Here is a 17,019-nt window from a genome sequence, read left to right on the forward strand (position 1 = left end):
GGGACTATACTGGCCCCACTTCAGCTTGTTACTTTTGGTAATCACCGCCAAATCGAAGTTATACTTTTGAGTTTGGTCGCTAGGCCAAGCCCAGGATAGCCTTGAGAAACAGACTCCCGAGATCATTGAGGTGTTGTTTCGTGGCGGAGCACGTGCGCTCCGCGGACTACGACTCTCGGGAAGACGGAAAGGCTGTATTAACATTCATACCGCGAAAGAAAGAGTTGAATGAGCCAATCGAAAAGAGTTCAACAAGCAGTATCACTGGTCGTTTTGGCCAGGAGTTTGACAATTAGCCTGAATGGTGAAGTGATTGATTACGTCACTCTTGCTGAGGGGGCTCAGGGTTGTCGAACACTCACCGGAGCAAACCCCTCAAAAGACCACAATGGAACTTTCTCCTCGAATGCCGAACAACACCTGCATAGTGGTAAGGAGATCTACAGGATAACTCGGCCTTGGCAAAAGCGTATTCCGCCTCTCGTTCACTGTTAGCCAGAGATCTTTGACCTTCTGGCACTATCATCTTGGCATCATTACAACCCACCACGGTGCAGAACCAAAGTCCCAATCACATGTATCGCAGCGTATAAGTAGCCCTATCATATTGTGTTACAAGCTTCATCTTGGCCTCGCTAATCGTGCGTGAGCCGCTTTTCCGGGAGACGGTACATAGCCTCGCTCCACTAAAAAGGTTTTCGGGAATGCCGAATGCGCCTCAACACCAGCATAGTCATATCCGGAGGCCGTGAAACCCGTTCATCGCTGATGAATGAGACTTCGGGAGGGGATCGGAAATATTAGATAACAATGGATCTTTTGTCGATGAGTGAGTCACTCGTAGATCTTCTGAATGTAATAACCAAAAGGTGCATTGTATCGTCAATACATCCGCAGGAGGGCATCTTCTCGCGATGATTCGCAGGCGGTGAGGGTCACTCGGATATGATGAGCACTGGCGTATTGACTCCCAATGCATGGCAACCTCGGTTCTGTACTCATATCATGCTAACAGGTCCCCAGTTGTAGACCTCGGGTTCTTCCTCTGATTTTATGGTTGTTTGTTAACCCCAGGACCATGACTGAAGGATCTAAAAGCATGGCGTAGAAACTATCACATCCATGTCGTCTGTAAATTGAATAGTTTCTCTGCAATTCTGTCTAGACAATATAATCATCCGACTCCTAGTAAAGAGAACTTGCATGATCTGAAAGCGAGGACATATTGAGTGCATGGGCGTGGTTACTGACCCATGATCAGATGGCATAAGCAGATCGTTAATTACAATGCATAGCGTACGGCCCGGACCTGCTAGTCTTGACACGCTTACAAATAGATAAAAATCCCTTCTTTGCTGGTTCCGTGACTACATGTCAAGTTACAACTCTGTACATGCAAACACCGCGGCCTTACCGGTTCTTCAGATGTCGGTGACGCCATAACGCGTCCAATAGCAACCTTCAACTGTTGCAAGATGCCTAACAGCGACTTTGAGTTATTACTTCGAAGTAAGTGAGACAATTGGAGAGCTGAGATCCATTAGATTAGACACGCGCCTCGGTGGTTTCGTGATACAGAGCGCGGCCGTCGTGTTGACCTTCGGTAGGGCCAGGGTTCAAATCCACGACACTCCACGACACATTTGTGAATATGGCGTGGATATGGATGCTGACTAATAACTTCGATGTGGAATGGGTGGAAATGGATCCATTATGGAAATGAATCCATATTGTGGAATTTGTGGAATGGAAACCTACTTTGTCTAACAATGGTAATTAGTGGATCGCATCCATGCCTTGGTGACGTCGATGTTTTTGTCACTCGTCCATTAGAATCCTATCTAGCGACCCGATCAAACCGGCGCGCAACCAACTCCGTAGTGTCTGGCAAAGCCCAATTGTACTGGCATCTAGCCTATTGCGGCTCTTGGTAACCATGCGGCCAGTGGTCGAGAATAGCCTCTCACACTCGGCTGACATTGGTGGCACAGTAAGCAGATCCAAGGCCATCCTAGACAACCGGGGGTATTTGAGTCGCCTTATGTGCCAGTATTCGTAGGGATCTGTGACAGAAGCATCAGCATCCTCGATATCACGCTGCCACTGCTCGTATTCATCAAGATCCAGACCGCCAACTGAGGACCTAGGGGATTGAGCTGGGGATCGAATTGGCGACTCGGTAACAGAAATCCCTCCAGTCGTCAGTCCTCGCTTCTTTGTGCGCCACGCTGTGAACTTGTTTCTTGAGGTCTTCAGCCGCTTATTGGCAGGCAACTCAATCTCTGGGTCATCAACCTCCAGGTCCCTATACTCTCTCTCCCAGAGATCCTGGACCATCTCCTTCGCCTTGGTAATCCACAATTGTCTTTCGTCGTCGTCTCCCCACAAATCGTCAAACAGTGCCCACCGGTAGGCAGGATGAAGAACTGCAGCGCCATAGATCAGGGGGCTATCATTCAGGTGCTCGTAGTATTCGTTCAATTTGAGCCAACCCAGGTTGATGTTGACAGCGAGGTGATGGCCGTGCGGAAAATTGGCGACTGCTCTTTTCGCGGATTCGAGGGTTTCGAGAAGAAATTCGTACGCGTGAATAAGATCCCAGCTTGTTCCTGTACAAGCCATCTGTTAAAATAAGAATCGGGCCGCTTTTGAGAAGTCTAAGGCTTACCAGACAGTGGAGGGTCGATCTCGTTTTCCTCGACCTTTCTCCGGTGTTTTCCCTGTCCATCGCCCTCAAGGCCTCTCACAACCAGCTGGAAGTCAAGCAAAATGTCGTAAAGAGTCCCGAGCACATGCCAATCATCAGGTGTCATGCGATTCTCTTCCTTCAGGAAGAAGGGCAGCTTGGAGCCCTTTTTGATGTGGCCAGCTCTCGTCAAGTTGACCTTCTCCCACTCGTTTGACGCTCTCTGGACAAAAGAATTATAAAATGGCCTCAAGAGGAGAGCGCGTTCAATCATCGAGAATTGAGAAAGCCACCGGGTAGCATTGTCGACCACAACTCCAACTGGACGGTGTTTCTTGAGCTGAGCGTCATCAGAGAGTTGGCTCTCGACAGCCTGTACCTTCTTGAGCATATCGGTCCACGTGTCCGATCTGCTCACCTCCTAGGTCTTCGTGAGTATAACAAATAAAGCCGGGGACTCAGCCACCTACAACAGCAAAGTTATGCCATTTTCCAACAGAGCCTCGCCTCCTCCAGACTTCATGCTCCTTCGCTGCCGTGTGAAGTCCTTCGAAGACCTCTTTCTCGAAAGCATCCGGGTTCTTGCCATACAGCATCTGTTTCACTACTATGTTGACAACGTGGCCAACGCAGCGAACCCATCGCTTCTCCCAGTCGAAGCCAAACTCTAATCCAAGCTCCCCCATCGAGGTTTTATTGTTACCGGCATTATCCAATGTGAAATACCCGAGTTTATCGCTGATCTCGTACTCCCGAATGATCTCGATAATCTGCCCGGCGATATTCTCGCCTGTGTGCCGCTCTGTAAGCTCAGGCAGTCCGAGGACACACTTCTGTGGCCGATTATTTGAATCCCGAAACACACATGTGATGCCGTATAAGGCGTGTCGGTTACCAGACTTCCAGCCATCGTACTGGATATGGATCTGTCCCGGACTCTTTCGCAAAGCATCTTTCACTCTTTCCATGTTGTTGGTAAATTCTCGTTCTGCGATGGCACGCACGGTCACGTCAGTAATGTTAGCTTTTGTGATCTCGACAGATGGATTGAGGTAGTTGAAGATGTCTCGAAGATCTTGATCGTTGACGATCGAGAAGGATTGGTTAGAGTTGACAATCCAGTTGACAAGTTTCTGCTGGAATACAGTTTTGTCGAAACGTTTGATCAAGGTATTGATCAAATCTTGTTCCTTCGGCTCCTTCGGGTTCAACTGTAGGATTGTTGCAATGGACTGATGTGCTTTCTCGGATGCCTTTGTAGGCTTTTGCCTCTTGCCTGTCGGATCCATGATGCCATTGTGGTCCGTGTACAGGTGACCCTCAGCGTTCTGCAACCCTTTGATGGCGTAACTCTTTGGCCTCGGCCGCTTTTGCTTGATGCAAAGGCAACACACCCATCGGCGTTCCCCCTTATCGGCATGCTGGATATCGTAGCCGAACTGATATACCCATTGACGCACTTGGCCGTCTCTCTCCGTCAAGGTCCAGCCTTTGTAGAGCTGAAAGAGTCGTTGATTGTCTTCTTCTGTACGTTCTGGAACGGGTGTGGTTGACTTGGTAGGATGAAGGGTGGCCATTTCGGTTTGGAGTAGTCAGGGCGTGAGTAATAGTAAACCCTCCTAGAATAGACTTGTTTGAACTTTGTGTACGGGTAAAACGGAGTGGAAAATTGTTGCTATTGCGTTGTTATTGGCTATGGAAAGTACTTAGGGTATGCGCTATTTCACAAGGAAATCCAGGTATTTTCAAACCCCACCTAAATTTCCATTCCTTTCCACAATTTCCACATGTGGAACATGTGGAAGGGGTTCCGTGGCGTGGATGTGGAAAAGCTGAAGCCTACGTGGAATGGAATGGAATGGATATGGATCCACATTATGGATCCATATGTGGATTTCGTGGTATGGATTTGGACCCTGGGTAGGGCTAGTTAGTCCGTGCCGCGGAAGCCGGATGACTGATCTTCATAACTCTCGTCAACCAGACATGACATCACCTCCTCACCGCTTTCGCACTACCATCATGGCTTGCAATAGCTATCCGGTTTACAAAGTCAAATCGCATATGGCCCTTCCAGATCCGCACATGCCGCCCGGTCGCTTCCATCACGCCATATTCGTCGAAACCAGCGACGATGGCTTTGGTACTCTGCACCATGTCACTGGCGACGTCACATCAGCAAATGGAATGAGCTACGAGAGTAGAGATTCACCTGATCCCGCTCAATTGGAAGGCTTCTATTCTAAAGAATTGCTAGGCTATACTAGCTCCAACGTCCATCCACAACAGTGGAGTTCGGTTCTCGCGTCACTGCCGACTCCACCTCAGCAAAAAGCGTCAAACCCGAAGAACCAAGGCCGCGTTGAGCCTTTTAAGGAGAAGGTTGGCGGTTATGGATATGTTTTTTATACTGATGGAGAAGAGCGTAAGCCTCTTTGGAAATGTACTGAGTGGGTTGAGTGGTACGCTATTCCTGCTCTTCACGAACGCGGCCTTATTCAAAGCGGTGGTCAGTAACTACTCTAACATTACATCTCCTTGTTCAATAGTCCAAGGTTTCTAAATTTCTAGTACATTTTCCTTGTAGATTACGCATCTTGTCTGCGTTGAGTACAGCAATGAATGTAGCTGTCTCGTCACTTTCCCATCGACAGGAACAAGAGATGCTCACAGCGACAAAGCCATTGTAGCAAGCAGTCCAGCGCATCCTGCAGCCAAAGAAAATCTCAAAACTCTCGAACCGCCATTCGACTCCGCCGGGGCATCAGCGGTGGCCGTAGAACTGCCTGTTTCCTTAGAAACGGATTCCGTACCCTCAGCTTCACCCGTCGCCGTAGTAGTAGTCGGATATTCACTCTTGAGCTTCTCCAACCCAGCAGTAAGCGTAACTCTCCCATACTCAAACGTCGGACCATAAATCTCCCTCAAATCCGACTTTCCCTTGTAGGTCTTTGGTCCAATTGTCGAGGGACCATTAGCCGGTCTGTTGATCATGGTGCAGTCCTGTGCAACAGATCTGCTCATCTCACAGTGGAGCGAGTAAAACCACTTTGTACCATCTTGTGGCTCCGTGATGACTACATCCATGGTTCCTGTTGGGTCTGCGCTTGAGGCGAGGGTTTTCTCGGCCCATGGACCCAGGGTGATAGTTTGGCCGTTTCTTTCACAGCTCTCGGCGTCGGATGGACAGTTGAGAAGATATGTTGTTGCTGTCGCGTCTGCGCCTAGGACTTTTCCATGAAGAGTCATGGCGTCTGAGGGGACGAGGAGCAGCTCTTTGACTGATGTTGACATTCTGATGGTGTTGTGATTGAGACGTTGTGGCTTGATGGAAGATGTCAATAATTGAAGACGATGCGGCCTGGATGTTGCGTATGATAACACAGAGGCGAAGCTTTATGTTGTTTAATCAAGTATACAATGATTGAGTTCTTGCAGCGGCGAGAATGAAGATGTCAGCAAATGCGAAAAATGAAACAGCGCGTCTTCACGCGACCAAGTCCGTGCCGCATCCTTAATTTCGCAGAGTGGATCATGGAACAGAGTCTCAGCAAACAATATTATTGAAGTCAATGCGGAAATAAGAAGGAAGTCAAGGAATAAAAACCAAATATGTATGTAGATACCAGAATAGAAGCCATCTCTAGGTATACAGCTACCTCGTGTTATATCAAAGACATGTTCTCGTGGCTCGTGCATACTCAACCCTGCCATCCCCTCCTAGACTTTCCGAAAATGGATCAGCCAATTCTCGCTCTTACACCAATCCATAACGATGTCAGTCTTGTTCGTACTTATCTATATACTAAAAGGTTTGTTACACTAAATTTTCTGCAGCAATGGACTAATCCTAATCTCTAGGGAACGCCCTCCGCCGATGTTTATCAAACAGGCTCAAGGCGGAGGATGTCACGTTTCTCGAGCTATTTTCACGCATTCTCATTGGTCGCAAGAATTGCCCAGGTTCGTCAAGCAACTCTTCCATCTGGCATTATCTAACTTCAACAAAGATGAAATCTCAAGAACACTAGAAAGAGGCATTGATCTCGAATGGGAAGATGTTTATGATCTAGTTAATCCTTTCGGGGACACAAGAGGTCGCTCATTCAATAGTGTTTGGACGTTCGACCTCGACAAGGACGTTCTCTTTCTCAAAAAGCATGACAAGCTTTGCTCGGCACCTCTCAGCCTGGCAAGAGACAGACTACTTACCTTGGACGACTTTGAGCTGGTGAGATCGCCTACCGAGGAAATCGTAGAGGAGATTACTGTGCCAGCACCGTACTGGGATCTTCAACTTGATGTTGATCAGAGAAAGAAGGCATTGCTTGGCCGCATACTCCGAGACTTTGGTCATACATGGCGCCATTTACTGCGGAGATAAATAAATAATACCACATTCATGAAGCTAGAATATGCCGTTATCTGAATTATAAGCATGGACTTCGGTTTAGTGGAACGTACAGGATTTGAGCACGTTGGTGGTCGTGGCGGACGATATGTTGGAGCGGCAGATTGTCACGATGGGAGGCACCTGATAAAGCGATCGTCCAGGTTGGCTCACGCTGGTTTGTCTTGGCACGAGATATTCGCAAGGGCCTTGCGATGATACGAGAACACATGGGAAGCCTCGCAGCGATCGCCGAAACAACGACTGGTACTGCAAGCTACGCAATATTGACCCTCAGGCAAATCGTCTGCTGCAAGGTCCACGACGGCGACTTGGTGTACACAAGACCAGAGCCATTATTCAGCGACACACCCTCCTCTGATTCTGCCATCGACCTTATCCTCTTCGTATCGGACATACATCAAGTAGAACCTAAGCCTTGCAGGCTCAATTGCCTCCCTGTCGAGATCCAGGATAGAATCCTCCTTGATGCGGCAACAAGAAGCTTTGCAGCAGCGAAATTGGCCGTTGAACTTTCTTTAGGATCGCCATTCTCCTAGGCTGGCCAACGCAGGAAGATCAAACTAGAAGTGGTACTGAGACATCAGACAGAGGCATCACCCGTCGAATCTCAAATCGTTCTTAACGGGGTGATGAGTAGTTTGCCATATAAGTGCGAGGCAGTACCTATAGGTTTCAAGGTCGACAGAAGCTCGCTTCCGGCGCCTCCTCGTCTCACGGTTGCTGTGCCTTCGCCATACAGCTTCGGCTCGGCTGGATCGGGCCAGCACCATGATGCGCAAGGTTAATTGTTTCTCGACTCTATCGCCAGGCGCAAGTAGTCTACATTACTTAATAGTCACCAAATCAATTAAATCAATTACAACGAAGTAAGCTTCCTCATGCACCTCAGTTTTACATATATCATCGTTGTTCTTGCAGCCTGTTCATGACAAGTCCCCACTCTTAATGCGAACAGCTTCCGAATATGGCAGACAGTACAACCCTGCGTTGGTCGCCCGCCACGCAATGATCTGATTAACGCGGCGCCCGCAATATAGCAAGAACACATTATCGCGCATTCAATTTTATCGAGACTTTGAAGCAGAATAAAATGGCGCAAGAAGCAAATGAACACGAAGGGCCTCTTCAGGCAGATGTGCGCTTTCTAAGAGTCCGAAAAGTGACTGTTTGCTGATTCTGCTAGGATGCTGCGTCTTTGAGCCATGATTCTGCATTGGCTGCCTCGTATGTGGCTTGATGTCGCCTGACAGATTTGCACTGATCTGTTTTCTAGTCATGAGTCGGGAAGTTATCTTACTTCTCTCAACTCCAGCGTCTTGAACTACAAGTATGTATCATTACATGAATACGTTCTCATCTAACCGTTTACTTACAGATACGAAGTATAGCTTCAAGAGACTGCTTAGATAATTATCTTGACTGACCAATCTTAGAATGGACGGCGATACCATGCGTTCCGCGAAGGCGCATACCTAGTGGTAAGAAGCAAACTGTCTCACCGCAACCTTAAGCTCACATTTTGTAGCCCAACGATGATGAGGAACAAGACAGAATGGATCTAGGCCATCACATCTACCGTCTTGTCCTCGGCGGCGATCTCTTTCTCGCGCCTATTGGCGATAAAGTCAAGCGAGTCCTTGACCTCGGCACAGGAACAGGTATCTGGGCCATGGATTTCGCCGAGTACGCATTCTCTCAACCTTCACCGACCATCACTCACAGAATTCCAGCGAATATCCTCAAGCCGAAGTCCTTGGCACCGATTTAAGTCCCATCCAACCTCCATGGTACTCCCCCCCCTCCCAAACTGTCTTCTCTAACACCCCTAGGACCCCACCGAACTGCCTCTTCGAAGTCGATGATTTCGAATCAGACTGGCTCTTCCGCCAACCCTTCGACTTCATTCACGCGCGCGAACTAGAAGGCTGTATCAGCAACAACGCCCAATTCTTCACCCGCGCTCTGCAGAGTTTAGCACCCGGTGGATATCTTGAAATGCAAGCTGTTCACTCAGAGTTCAAATCCGATGATAACACGAAAGATAAAGCTGAGAATGCGCTGCTTTGGATGAAGACTATGGTTGAGGGGTCCTCAAAGTTTGGAAAGCCGTTGAATGTGGCGCCGGAGTGGAAGAAGCAGATGGAAGAGGCTGGGTTTGTGGATGTTGAGCAGAAGATCCTTAAGGTAAGGAGTTTCCTTGATAGTGAGATTTTTGCTAATGGAGTGAAAGGTACCGATTGGATCTTGGCCTAAGGATCCGAAGCTTAAAGAGATCGGAAAGTTTCAATCTGTGCAGGAAGCGCAGGTCATCACGTCGTATACTCCTGGCATCTTCTCGCGTATTCTTGGTTGGAGTGATGAGGAGATTCAGGTATTCATGGCAAAGGTGAAGAAAGATCTTTCTGATCCGAGTATTCATCTTTATCTTCCGGTTTATTTAATCTGGGGAAGGAAACCGGAATGATGAGCTGTGCTTGAACAAGATACGTTAAAGACTAGGGAAAAGTCGAAGCGGATGACATGATGGATCATTGTTCCTAGGTTAAATATAACGTTGGATTTATAATTAAGGGACTGATACACGTCCGCCTATTAGCCGCCTCACAGCAACCATTGTAGTAAGGCCAGCGCCTTGACTTAAATGTCCTCGGCCTTCTCATACAGGCCTTGCGCATGGTATATACCGGCAAGATTGCCCCTGCTCCAGATTATATCCAGATGCCTCTCCCCTAAAAGTTCTTGTCGTAGCGCTAACACCCTGATGAGGATCTGCTCGGCCTCCTTATACCGGCTCTGCTCACGATATGTTATCGCGAGGTTACCCATACTCCGAATTGTATCCGGATGCCTCTCACCTAAGACCTCCTGCTGTAGCACTAATACTTTGATAGACATCTGCTCGGCCTCCTTATACCGGCCCAGCCCACGACATATCGTCGCGACTATCCCCATGCTCCGCATCGTATCTGGATGCGTCTCCCCTAAGACCTCCTGCTGTAGCGCTAATACTTTGACAGACATCTTCTCGGCCTCATTATACCGGCCCTGCTCGCGGTATGTCGTCGCGAGTTCCGCCCTGCTCCAAATCGTATCCGGATGCTTGTCACCCAGAACCTCCTGTCGCAGCGCTAGCACCTTAAGTTGGATTTGCTCAGTCTCCGCATACCGGCTCTGCTCACGGTATATCATCGCGAGTTCCGCCATGCTCCAGATCGTGTCCGGATGCTTATCACCTAGAACCTCTTCCTGCAGCGCCCGTACCCTGATATGGATTTCTTCGGCCTTCTTTCGCCGTAGCTGCATACTTCAGAAGGGTCAGTAAAAGTTTCAGGGACCCACAGATAACACTCTTACATGTAAAAGTGGCATACCCTGCTCGTCATGATCACGCAGGCTTGCTTTGCCCTCCTGTAGCATGGTCATGAACTCCTGATAGCGGCCGTGCTCACGGTATGTCCAAGCGAGGCTTGCCATGCTCCATATCGTGTGCGGATGCCTCTCCCCTAGAACTTCTTGCCGTAGTTCTAATACCTTAATAAAAGTCTCCTCAGCTTCGTGGTACCGGCCTTGCCGAAGTTGCGTCCCTGCGAGGCTCGCCATGCTCCGGATTGTTTGCTCATGCTTCTCCCCTAGAATCTCCTGTCGCAATTCCAGTGCCCGCTTATCGACTGCTTCTCTCTCTCTCCATCTTCCACGATCATACAGATAGCTCGATAGTCGAGTCAGAAGATCAGATGCCTCCACTTCCTTCCCACAAGCTTTCACCCAATCACATACCAGCACCACATGCCTCGCATACTTTTCACATAGTGCCCACGTCTCTCGCTTAGATTTAGGAAAGAGGTTTGTCATGACCTGTAGAGCACCATTCGAGAAGTATACGTCATCTACATCCTCCCACCTACCCCTCCGGGTCTCATGCTGCTTCTCGGAAGATATCCTCATCTTATCCCAAAGTCTTGACTTTGGTCTCGTCCTCTTCCTTTCTGAGGCCCTCTTCATGTTGAGGCTATACCTAGCAGCCTCCTGCACAAGCTTGTGCATCTCAAATATCTGCTCGCCCGCTTCTGTCCTACGTGCGCCGAGGAAAGAGAACTCCTTGAGTCGAACTATAGCCTTATCCAACTCCTGCTCCATCGTAGACCATCTTTCATCTGGCCTTCTCGATCCAAACTTAGCAGCTGCCGCGATTATCTCGAACGGGATATTCTGGTTGTCAAGATACGCAAGGATATGCAGCACCTTGTATGCTGTCTCGTTCTCCTGCCGAATTTGCTCAATTGAGATGTTCCACGTTTCAAGGATGCTATTAGGAACCTCAGCTCGTCGGTGTCTGTCGAATTCCACCTCGTTCAGGATACGCCACCGCTTCTTGCCTTCCGCCAGTTTTGACATGTACTCCTTGGTCGGTGTTAATGTCCTCCGCATGTATGCTCCGGCTTGAGAGATTGCCAGGGGGAGGCAGTGAAGCTCCTCGAGTAGTGCCCTAGTATATGTGGCTTCTTGGGGCCATGCCTTCTCATTTCTCGCTATCTCGAGGAGTACTGCCGCTTCATTAACGGTCATCTCGGCTACTTGGATCCCTCGCCTCGGACCAACGAGTGTGCCCGCAATCCGCTTATCACGACTGATCCAAAGGACCGTCCCTGTAGAGCCTTGTGGGATATATTTTAACAGGCTTGTCGCCTTCTGAGCCGTAGTTGGCCCCACATTGACACCAAAGAGAGCCAGGTCGTCAGAGTTGTCAATTATGAGCAGCCATCGCGGCTCTGCCTCAATGCGATCACGGACTGTCACTAGCAACTCTTCGCCATTGAGCTTCCTATCTAAGCCTAGCTTCCGGGCAACCACCTTATAGTCTTGTGTGAAGGTTGTCTCGTTATCAGCGTGGACCCAAAAGACGGAGCAGGAGGGGTCGTCGCATCGACGATACGCGTATTCGAGCGCGATCTGGGTCTTGCTGCTCTTATTAGTAGGGGGATTTCAAAACGATAGGCGCTACAAATGATTGCGCGGTGATAAGGGGTGACTTACCCAGACCCACCAAGGCCCCAGAGCGCGGCGCTGTGGTACCCTGGCGTCAGTGGCAGGAGCATGTCGAGCTCTGCAAAGAGTTTTGGGCGGAGGACAATGTCTTCGTTGCGAGGGAAAGGAAGGACGCGGCAGGGCCGAGGATCGGTGCTACTGCTGAGTGCTTCTAGTCTACTAATTGCTGTCTCTCGAAAGAGGCTATCTGTCTCTTGCGCAGCCTTTGGCAACGCCTGCAGGCTTGGCTCTTCTCTAACTTCTTCAATCCCGATCTCTACCATCCGCTTGTAGGATTCCTGTGTTGGGAAGATGGCCTCCAAACCGTCAAGAAGTTTCTGTATATCATCAATCAACTGGTTAAGAGACTTCTGCTTGTAGAGCGCCCAGGATATCTTCTTCGTTAGACTCGTGGTCATCTGCTTATGATCGCGTATAGTGTTTCGCAGTTCCTCGGCGCCCTGTTTGGTGTTCGTATTTGGGTAGAATAAAGCCACCCCCTCTTCTCCTGCGACAAATTTGAAATTTGATGACTCTGTATATGCCCTTCCAAATAGGTTGAAGAGTTGCTCCAACGTGTTCTTCGCTGTGCGGACTTGATCGTCGTTGGAGTTCACGTCGGTGAATTTGCCGTCATTGTTGATCTTTACGGCATCTCCCCAACGAGAGAGACGCAGGCGAGCAATGTCAAGTTTAATTTGGCAAGTCTGGTAGTCAGTTCCGAAATTCCGTCCCAACTGGATGTATTCGAAGCAGTCAACCACGTTATTGAAGAGTGCCGCAACGCTCAGCGCGCCAGCAACAACGCCGAATATCTCAGCCATGATATAGTACAGCAGATGGAATCACCGGGTATTTGTGGTTAAGTTATAGGTCGGGAGCCCATGGACCTTCTGTGAAGAAAATACGGATGAGCCGCAAGGTGAATATATCTGATTTCCACGTCTACCCCGCATTGCCTTCGCCTAACCCTGCTGCCTGAGGGCTAGCAGCCTCCGCTGGTAATACAACGTAGGTGGCGTGACGCCCGCATTCAAGACTTTTGCGGGGACGTACGAAAACGGGTCTAGGGCGATTGACCAGAATGAGTAGATATTGCGTTTTGAGCCGGACGTGAAGAACGTCTTCTAGGCAGGCACTCTCGTCGAGTAGGAAGACGGTAATGCTTGAGGACGTATAAGCAACTGTTCTCAATGATGTTTGGGTAGCCAAAGTCAGTGTTCGAGAATAACCCGCCAGTTTATTGGGTAGTCCTCCCCCTCTAATCTGGCTACATCACTATGGCAGCTCCAGTTTCAAGTGAAAGAGGGTTTCTGCGTGTCGTGATTGGCCATTACCCCTGTTTTCCACTTTCACTTGAAAGAGGACAATGTAACAGCCGCAGCTCCACTTTCAGTCACAGAGCAGGCGCTTCATAACCTGATTTGTTCTTCGCTCCCAGCCCTGGATGATTTTTGTCGAGTGTGCATTTCTAGCCCTGACAGAATTGTTTGTGTCGACAGCCTACTGTACCAATTACCTCCCGTATCAGGTCCTGATACACGAAATTATTGCCCATGCACGCCACGCATGATAACCTTGTGTATAAGAAGATAGTTGGAATTCAACCGGGCCTAGATGCCTGCTGTTTCTCCGGAAAACACAGAAGTTAAAAATGGCCTTAGTTTAGATCATCTCCCTCACATTCGTGGCATTACTCCGGTGCCATTTGGCCCGTTCTGAAAGCATGGCTCTGCCATATAGGGGGCATTAGGGTTACTCAAGGGACAGATAACAGAGTTTATTCCTTTTCCGAGGAGAGAGAAAACAACGTCAGTCTATGGCCATTTTCGGTTTAATCAAACCCCCAAAACTGCTTGCTTGACCAGCTGCAGCCATATAAGCCCCCAGCACAGACTGACCACACAGGGGCTTGATGGCGGGCAGCTGACCACGCAGCGGTGGAATCACTAGGCCATCGAGCATTCAGTGGCACTTATGACAGACTAACAAGTACAGATAAGCAACTCAAAAGCGGCTCGGCGACTCACTTAGTGGTACAAGAGGACAATTGCGGCATGGCAGTGAGGGGAAGCGAATAGGTAATCATTGGCTGTCGTATGTTTCCTCAATTATGCGGTGACATGCTTTACCCTGCAAGCCATGTTAGCATCAAATTGTTATTAGGCAGATCGGCCGGCTCCGCGAAGAAAGCTTAGACCTGACAAAGGAACCTGTATTATGGACTCACCTTCAAAAAAAAAAAGCCTCCTGGTGCATTGCGCCGTAATAGAGCTTCGTGTCTTACCTCATTATGAATACCGACGAGTTACTTCGTGTATGGTGATGGGGGTGCGCCATTTTCTCAACCAACGTAGTCGAGCTGAGGTGCCTAGCTGTAGGGTTGCAGGACTTGTCCCCGACTGTCGCATGTTCGAAGGAGGCCTGAGCGTTGATCTGATCAAATGCCCTTTTTCCGTTCTTGCAGCCTTATGGATCTTGGCATTGTGGATTACCATGCAGATCATTCTCAGTGGGGCTCTGATTGTAACAGCGCGTCCACGATTACATGGGTAATATAGCAAACTTTAGGTTAGCTAGCGTTATTAACTTATAATAGTTTTTAATACCTTTTAGTATAAGTTATTATTTTGGTAGATAAAGGAGGGTATTACTTACATATAGTGATGCCAGGCTTAGATAACGGATCTTATTTGAATGGGTACCCGTGCAAATATGACTCGCCTCACAACTTTATCTTCCGTAAGCGGGAAATGCTGACGATCGCCTGAGCGAAGAGCGGTCCACTGGTCCCGGTTTGAGATCACATGACTATCCATGCTGAAAATGAACGGAACTTGTTTTTTGTCTTGCCGCAAGAATGCTACTATATCAATTCCTAAATCGCAGCGTTGTCTTGATTCATTTCATTCGAATTGCTTTTCCTATCAATCCTTATCTGATGTTATTGATAAGATAAGCCTTTATCGGGGCGTTCTAGTTCTCGCATTCCTACCCGGGACTTCAAGAACTATTATTTGTATTTGTGTGGCGATCGTTCGAGAGAGCTAACAGCGAAGGAAAAACATATGTAGAGCTTTGCTAACTATACATAATCTATTGCTGAAGAATATGGGGCTTATGGCTGTTGTTTGTCATCTTTGCTTATGAGAGGATCACGCAGACTGCGAAATCTTCAGATCGTGGTGCATTCATCTTCCTGCTGCTTCAGTTAAACATATGAATGCTTCTTAGCTCCTTGTGTGTCCAGGTATTTTGACTGCGTTTCTATCGTTCACTTTCAATCGGATTGCTACCAAAACAAAAGGCATTGAGGTTGCGTCCAATAAGGATAGAAACATCAAGCTTGTGTGGATTACCCCAATGTTAGTGGGGGCGCTTGGACATGCATCCCCTGGTATCAATTATCGGCCCCATTTCGTTCTCTGTTGTACTCCGTAGCATTATTAGTTTCTTAGCATCTGAGTGGTCTAGATGTTCTGTATGAAGTTGCTGTGCCTTTGAACATCATTTCCGAGTTTAATTAGTCTCAGTTTTGTGAGCCTCTTCATCCTGTTTATGCTAAATTTTAGCTACTTTGTGCAATGGACAGTAATTCAGCTTCGATATGAATGGGGCAAGTTTAAAAGTGGCTTTCAACTCTATTGCACATTATCAAATTACAGTCTTTCTCTTCTAATAAATCGGATAGCGCGGACGCAGGAGCATTACGCCATCCATGTTGGGTAAACCGAAGTGCGCCCAATCACGGCACTTGCAGACGTTGGGGGCAATCGTGGGGGATTGCGCCATCAAGAGGCTCAGCAGACAAGGACACAATTAAGCGTAATTAAAAACGAACCAAAAGACAAGCTTAATAGTCTAAAATGACCGTCCGATAGGTGGATAATCGTTCACGACTGTCATCGCGCCAAGCTCATTCGTATATGCGGCTATCAATCTCTCCAGCGGATCCAACGGTGGTGAATCGTCAATACGACACAGCTTCCCAATTCAGCCCAGCACAAACGAACAGTTCGGATGAAAACCAACAGGCCTAGCCGGCGTAAACATCTGGATTGGAAAATACACTTCGATGATCGCTCAGGGGAGAGAAACCCCCATCTTATCCGGTTGGCGGAGAATAACGGTCCGCCGGGATAATCCGCGGTGGATGTAACTGTACACGGTAATTGACCTAATCAATATGAAACGTCCGTCCTCCAAAAAAAGATAATGGATAAACTCAAGGTTAAAGAATTAAGCTTATTGGTTAGAGCGGCTGCTAGACACGGAGAAATTCCCTCTCTAAAATGACGGTGGATCTCATCGAATGTTGCAACGTTGTTTAAATACCTAGTTCAACGCCAGGTAAATTGTGAATGCTTCGGTATCGACAATCTCATCGTTCATCATGAAGTTCCAGACCCTCCTCACCGTGGCCTCGGCCAACCTCGTCCTCGCAAGCGACCTCCTCGCCAAGACCGCCGACTCATGGATCCGCAACAACCAAGAAACCCAGCGCGCATATTGGTACGGCCGCGCAGTCGTCTACGAGGGCATCGAAGCGACCGTCGAGTTGACCAAGAACAAGACCCTGCTCGCCTGGTACCGTGACCAGATGGACGATGTCGTATCGCCCAACGGCACCATCATCAACTATGACTTGACCAAGTACTCGCTCGACAATTACCGCATCGGTATGAACTTGCTGTACTGGTACAAGCAGACTGGTGAGGAGAAGTACAAGGTTGCTGCGGATTTCATTCGCGATAGAATCAACCAGCATCCTAGGACTCCTACTGGTGGGTTCTGGCATCGCTCGCCGACGTACCCGGATCAGATGTGGTTGGATGGCATTTTCATGAGCGATAGCTTCTACGCTGAGTGGACTGCTGAGTTCGATGCTAAGAAC

General features: G+C 48.5%; 7 protein-coding genes across 12 annotated transcripts; 4 read left to right on the forward strand and 3 right to left on the reverse strand.

Moving 5' to 3' along the window:
• Positions 1-1,032: 1,032 nt before the first annotated feature.
• FOXG_22117 (uncharacterized protein) lies at positions 1,033-4,598 on the reverse strand. Of its 3 annotated transcripts, none has more exons than XM_018402514.1 (3): positions 3,157-4,598; positions 2,669-3,107; positions 1,033-2,609 (listed from the first exon to the last, which is right to left on the reverse strand). In XM_018402514.1, exons 1-3 carry the CDS (start codon positions 4,261-4,263, stop codon positions 1,819-1,821), a joined length of 2,337 nt encoding a protein of 778 aa, XP_018256083.1. In that variant the 5' UTR covers positions 4,264-4,598; the 3' UTR covers positions 1,033-1,818. The 3 variants fall into 3 exon arrangements, with proteins under 3 accessions (XP_018256083.1, XP_018256084.1, XP_018256085.1); XM_018402515.1 differs by having other exon boundaries at positions 1,033-2,622; XM_018402516.1 differs by having other exon boundaries at positions 1,033-3,107.
• On the forward strand, positions 4,528-6,285 carry FOXG_15696 (uncharacterized protein). 3 transcript variants are annotated; one of them, XM_018395804.1, is made up of 3 exons: positions 4,528-4,886; positions 4,944-5,195; positions 5,274-6,285. In XM_018395804.1, exons 1-3 carry the CDS (start codon positions 4,535-4,537, stop codon positions 5,294-5,296), a joined length of 627 nt encoding a protein of 208 aa, XP_018256087.1. In that variant the 5' UTR covers positions 4,528-4,534; the 3' UTR covers positions 5,297-6,285. The 3 variants fall into 3 exon arrangements, with proteins under 3 accessions (XP_018256087.1, XP_018256086.1, XP_018256088.1); XM_018395803.1 differs by having other exon boundaries at positions 4,528-5,195; XM_018395805.1 differs by having other exon boundaries at positions 4,944-6,285.
• On the reverse strand, positions 5,354-5,980 carry FOXG_15697 (uncharacterized protein; the record flags this gene model as incomplete). The annotated part of the gene is made up of 1 exon (XM_018395806.1): positions 5,354-5,980. One exon carries the CDS (start codon positions 5,978-5,980, stop codon positions 5,354-5,356), a length of 627 nt encoding a protein of 208 aa, XP_018256089.1.
• Positions 6,286-6,421: 136 nt separating the features above from the next.
• On the forward strand, positions 6,422-7,070 carry FOXG_22118 (uncharacterized protein; the record flags this gene model as incomplete). Its single annotated transcript, XM_018402517.1, has 2 exons — positions 6,422-6,498; positions 6,548-7,070. 2 exons carry the CDS (start codon positions 6,422-6,424, stop codon positions 7,068-7,070), a joined length of 600 nt encoding a protein of 199 aa, XP_018256090.1.
• A 1,048-nt stretch (positions 7,071-8,118) lies between these two features.
• Positions 8,119-9,699, forward strand: FOXG_15698 (uncharacterized protein). 2 transcript variants are annotated; one of them, XM_018395808.1, is made up of 9 exons: positions 8,119-8,235; positions 8,284-8,324; positions 8,374-8,427; positions 8,476-8,482; positions 8,534-8,578; positions 8,626-8,783; positions 8,831-8,887; positions 8,930-9,284; positions 9,331-9,699. In XM_018395808.1, exons 1-9 carry the CDS (start codon positions 8,191-8,193, stop codon positions 9,562-9,564), a joined length of 996 nt encoding a protein of 331 aa, XP_018256092.1. In that variant the 5' UTR covers positions 8,119-8,190; the 3' UTR covers positions 9,565-9,699. The 2 variants fall into 2 exon arrangements, with proteins under 2 accessions (XP_018256092.1, XP_018256091.1); XM_018395807.1 differs by having other exon boundaries at positions 8,146-8,235; positions 8,831-9,284.
• Positions 9,700-9,737: 38 nt separating this feature from the next.
• FOXG_15699 (uncharacterized protein) lies at positions 9,738-12,949 on the reverse strand (the record flags this gene model as incomplete). The annotated part of the gene is made up of 3 exons (XM_018395809.1): positions 9,738-10,397; positions 10,455-12,060; positions 12,135-12,949. The coding sequence occupies 3 exons, from the start codon at positions 12,947-12,949 to the stop codon at positions 9,738-9,740; spliced, it is 3,081 nt and encodes a 1,026-aa protein (XP_018256093.1).
• A 3,649-nt stretch (positions 12,950-16,598) lies between these two features.
• Positions 16,599-16,721, forward strand: FOXG_15700 (uncharacterized protein; the record flags this gene model as incomplete). Its single annotated transcript, XM_018395810.1, has 1 exon — positions 16,599-16,721. One exon carries the CDS (start codon positions 16,599-16,601, stop codon positions 16,719-16,721), a length of 123 nt encoding a protein of 40 aa, XP_018256094.1.
• Between the last annotated feature and the right edge of the window lie 298 nt (positions 16,722-17,019).

This window comes from Fusarium oxysporum, chromosome 8 (assembly GCF_000149955.1).
Source record: "Fusarium oxysporum f. sp. lycopersici 4287 chromosome 8, whole genome shotgun sequence".
In the NCBI taxonomy this organism is placed as follows: Eukaryota; Fungi; Ascomycota; class Sordariomycetes; order Hypocreales; family Nectriaceae; genus Fusarium; species Fusarium oxysporum.

Bases quoted from the DNA above. Each gene is read 5' to 3' on its own strand.
- FOXG_15696 (XM_018395803.1), top strand. From the start codon at position 4,535: ATGGAATGGAATGGATATGGATCCACATTATGGATCCATATGTGGATT. The intron at 5,196-5,273 runs GTCAGTAACTAC...TTTTCCTTGTAG, and splicing joins CGGCCTTATTCAAAGCGGTG to ATTACGCATCTTGTCTGCGT.
- FOXG_22117 (XM_018402514.1), bottom strand. From the start codon at position 4,263: ATGGCCACCCTTCATCCTACCAAGTCAACCACACCCGTTCCAGAACGT. The intron at 3,108-3,156 runs GTAGGTGGCTGA...ACGAAGACCTAG, and splicing joins AATGGCATAACTTTGCTGTT to GAGGTGAGCAGATCGGACAC. The intron at 2,610-2,668 runs GTAAGCCTTAGA...TGGCTTGTACAG, and splicing joins GATCGACCCTCCACTGTCTG to GAACAAGCTGGGATCTTATT.
- FOXG_15698 (XM_018395807.1), top strand. From the start codon at position 8,191: ATGGCGCAAGAAGCAAATGAACACGAAGGGCCTCTTCAGGCAGAT. The intron at 8,236-8,283 runs GTGCGCTTTCTA...TGATTCTGCTAG, and splicing joins AAGGGCCTCTTCAGGCAGAT to GATGCTGCGTCTTTGAGCCA. The intron at 8,325-8,373 runs GTATGTGGCTTG...TCTGTTTTCTAG, and splicing joins GATTCTGCATTGGCTGCCTC to TCATGAGTCGGGAAGTTATC.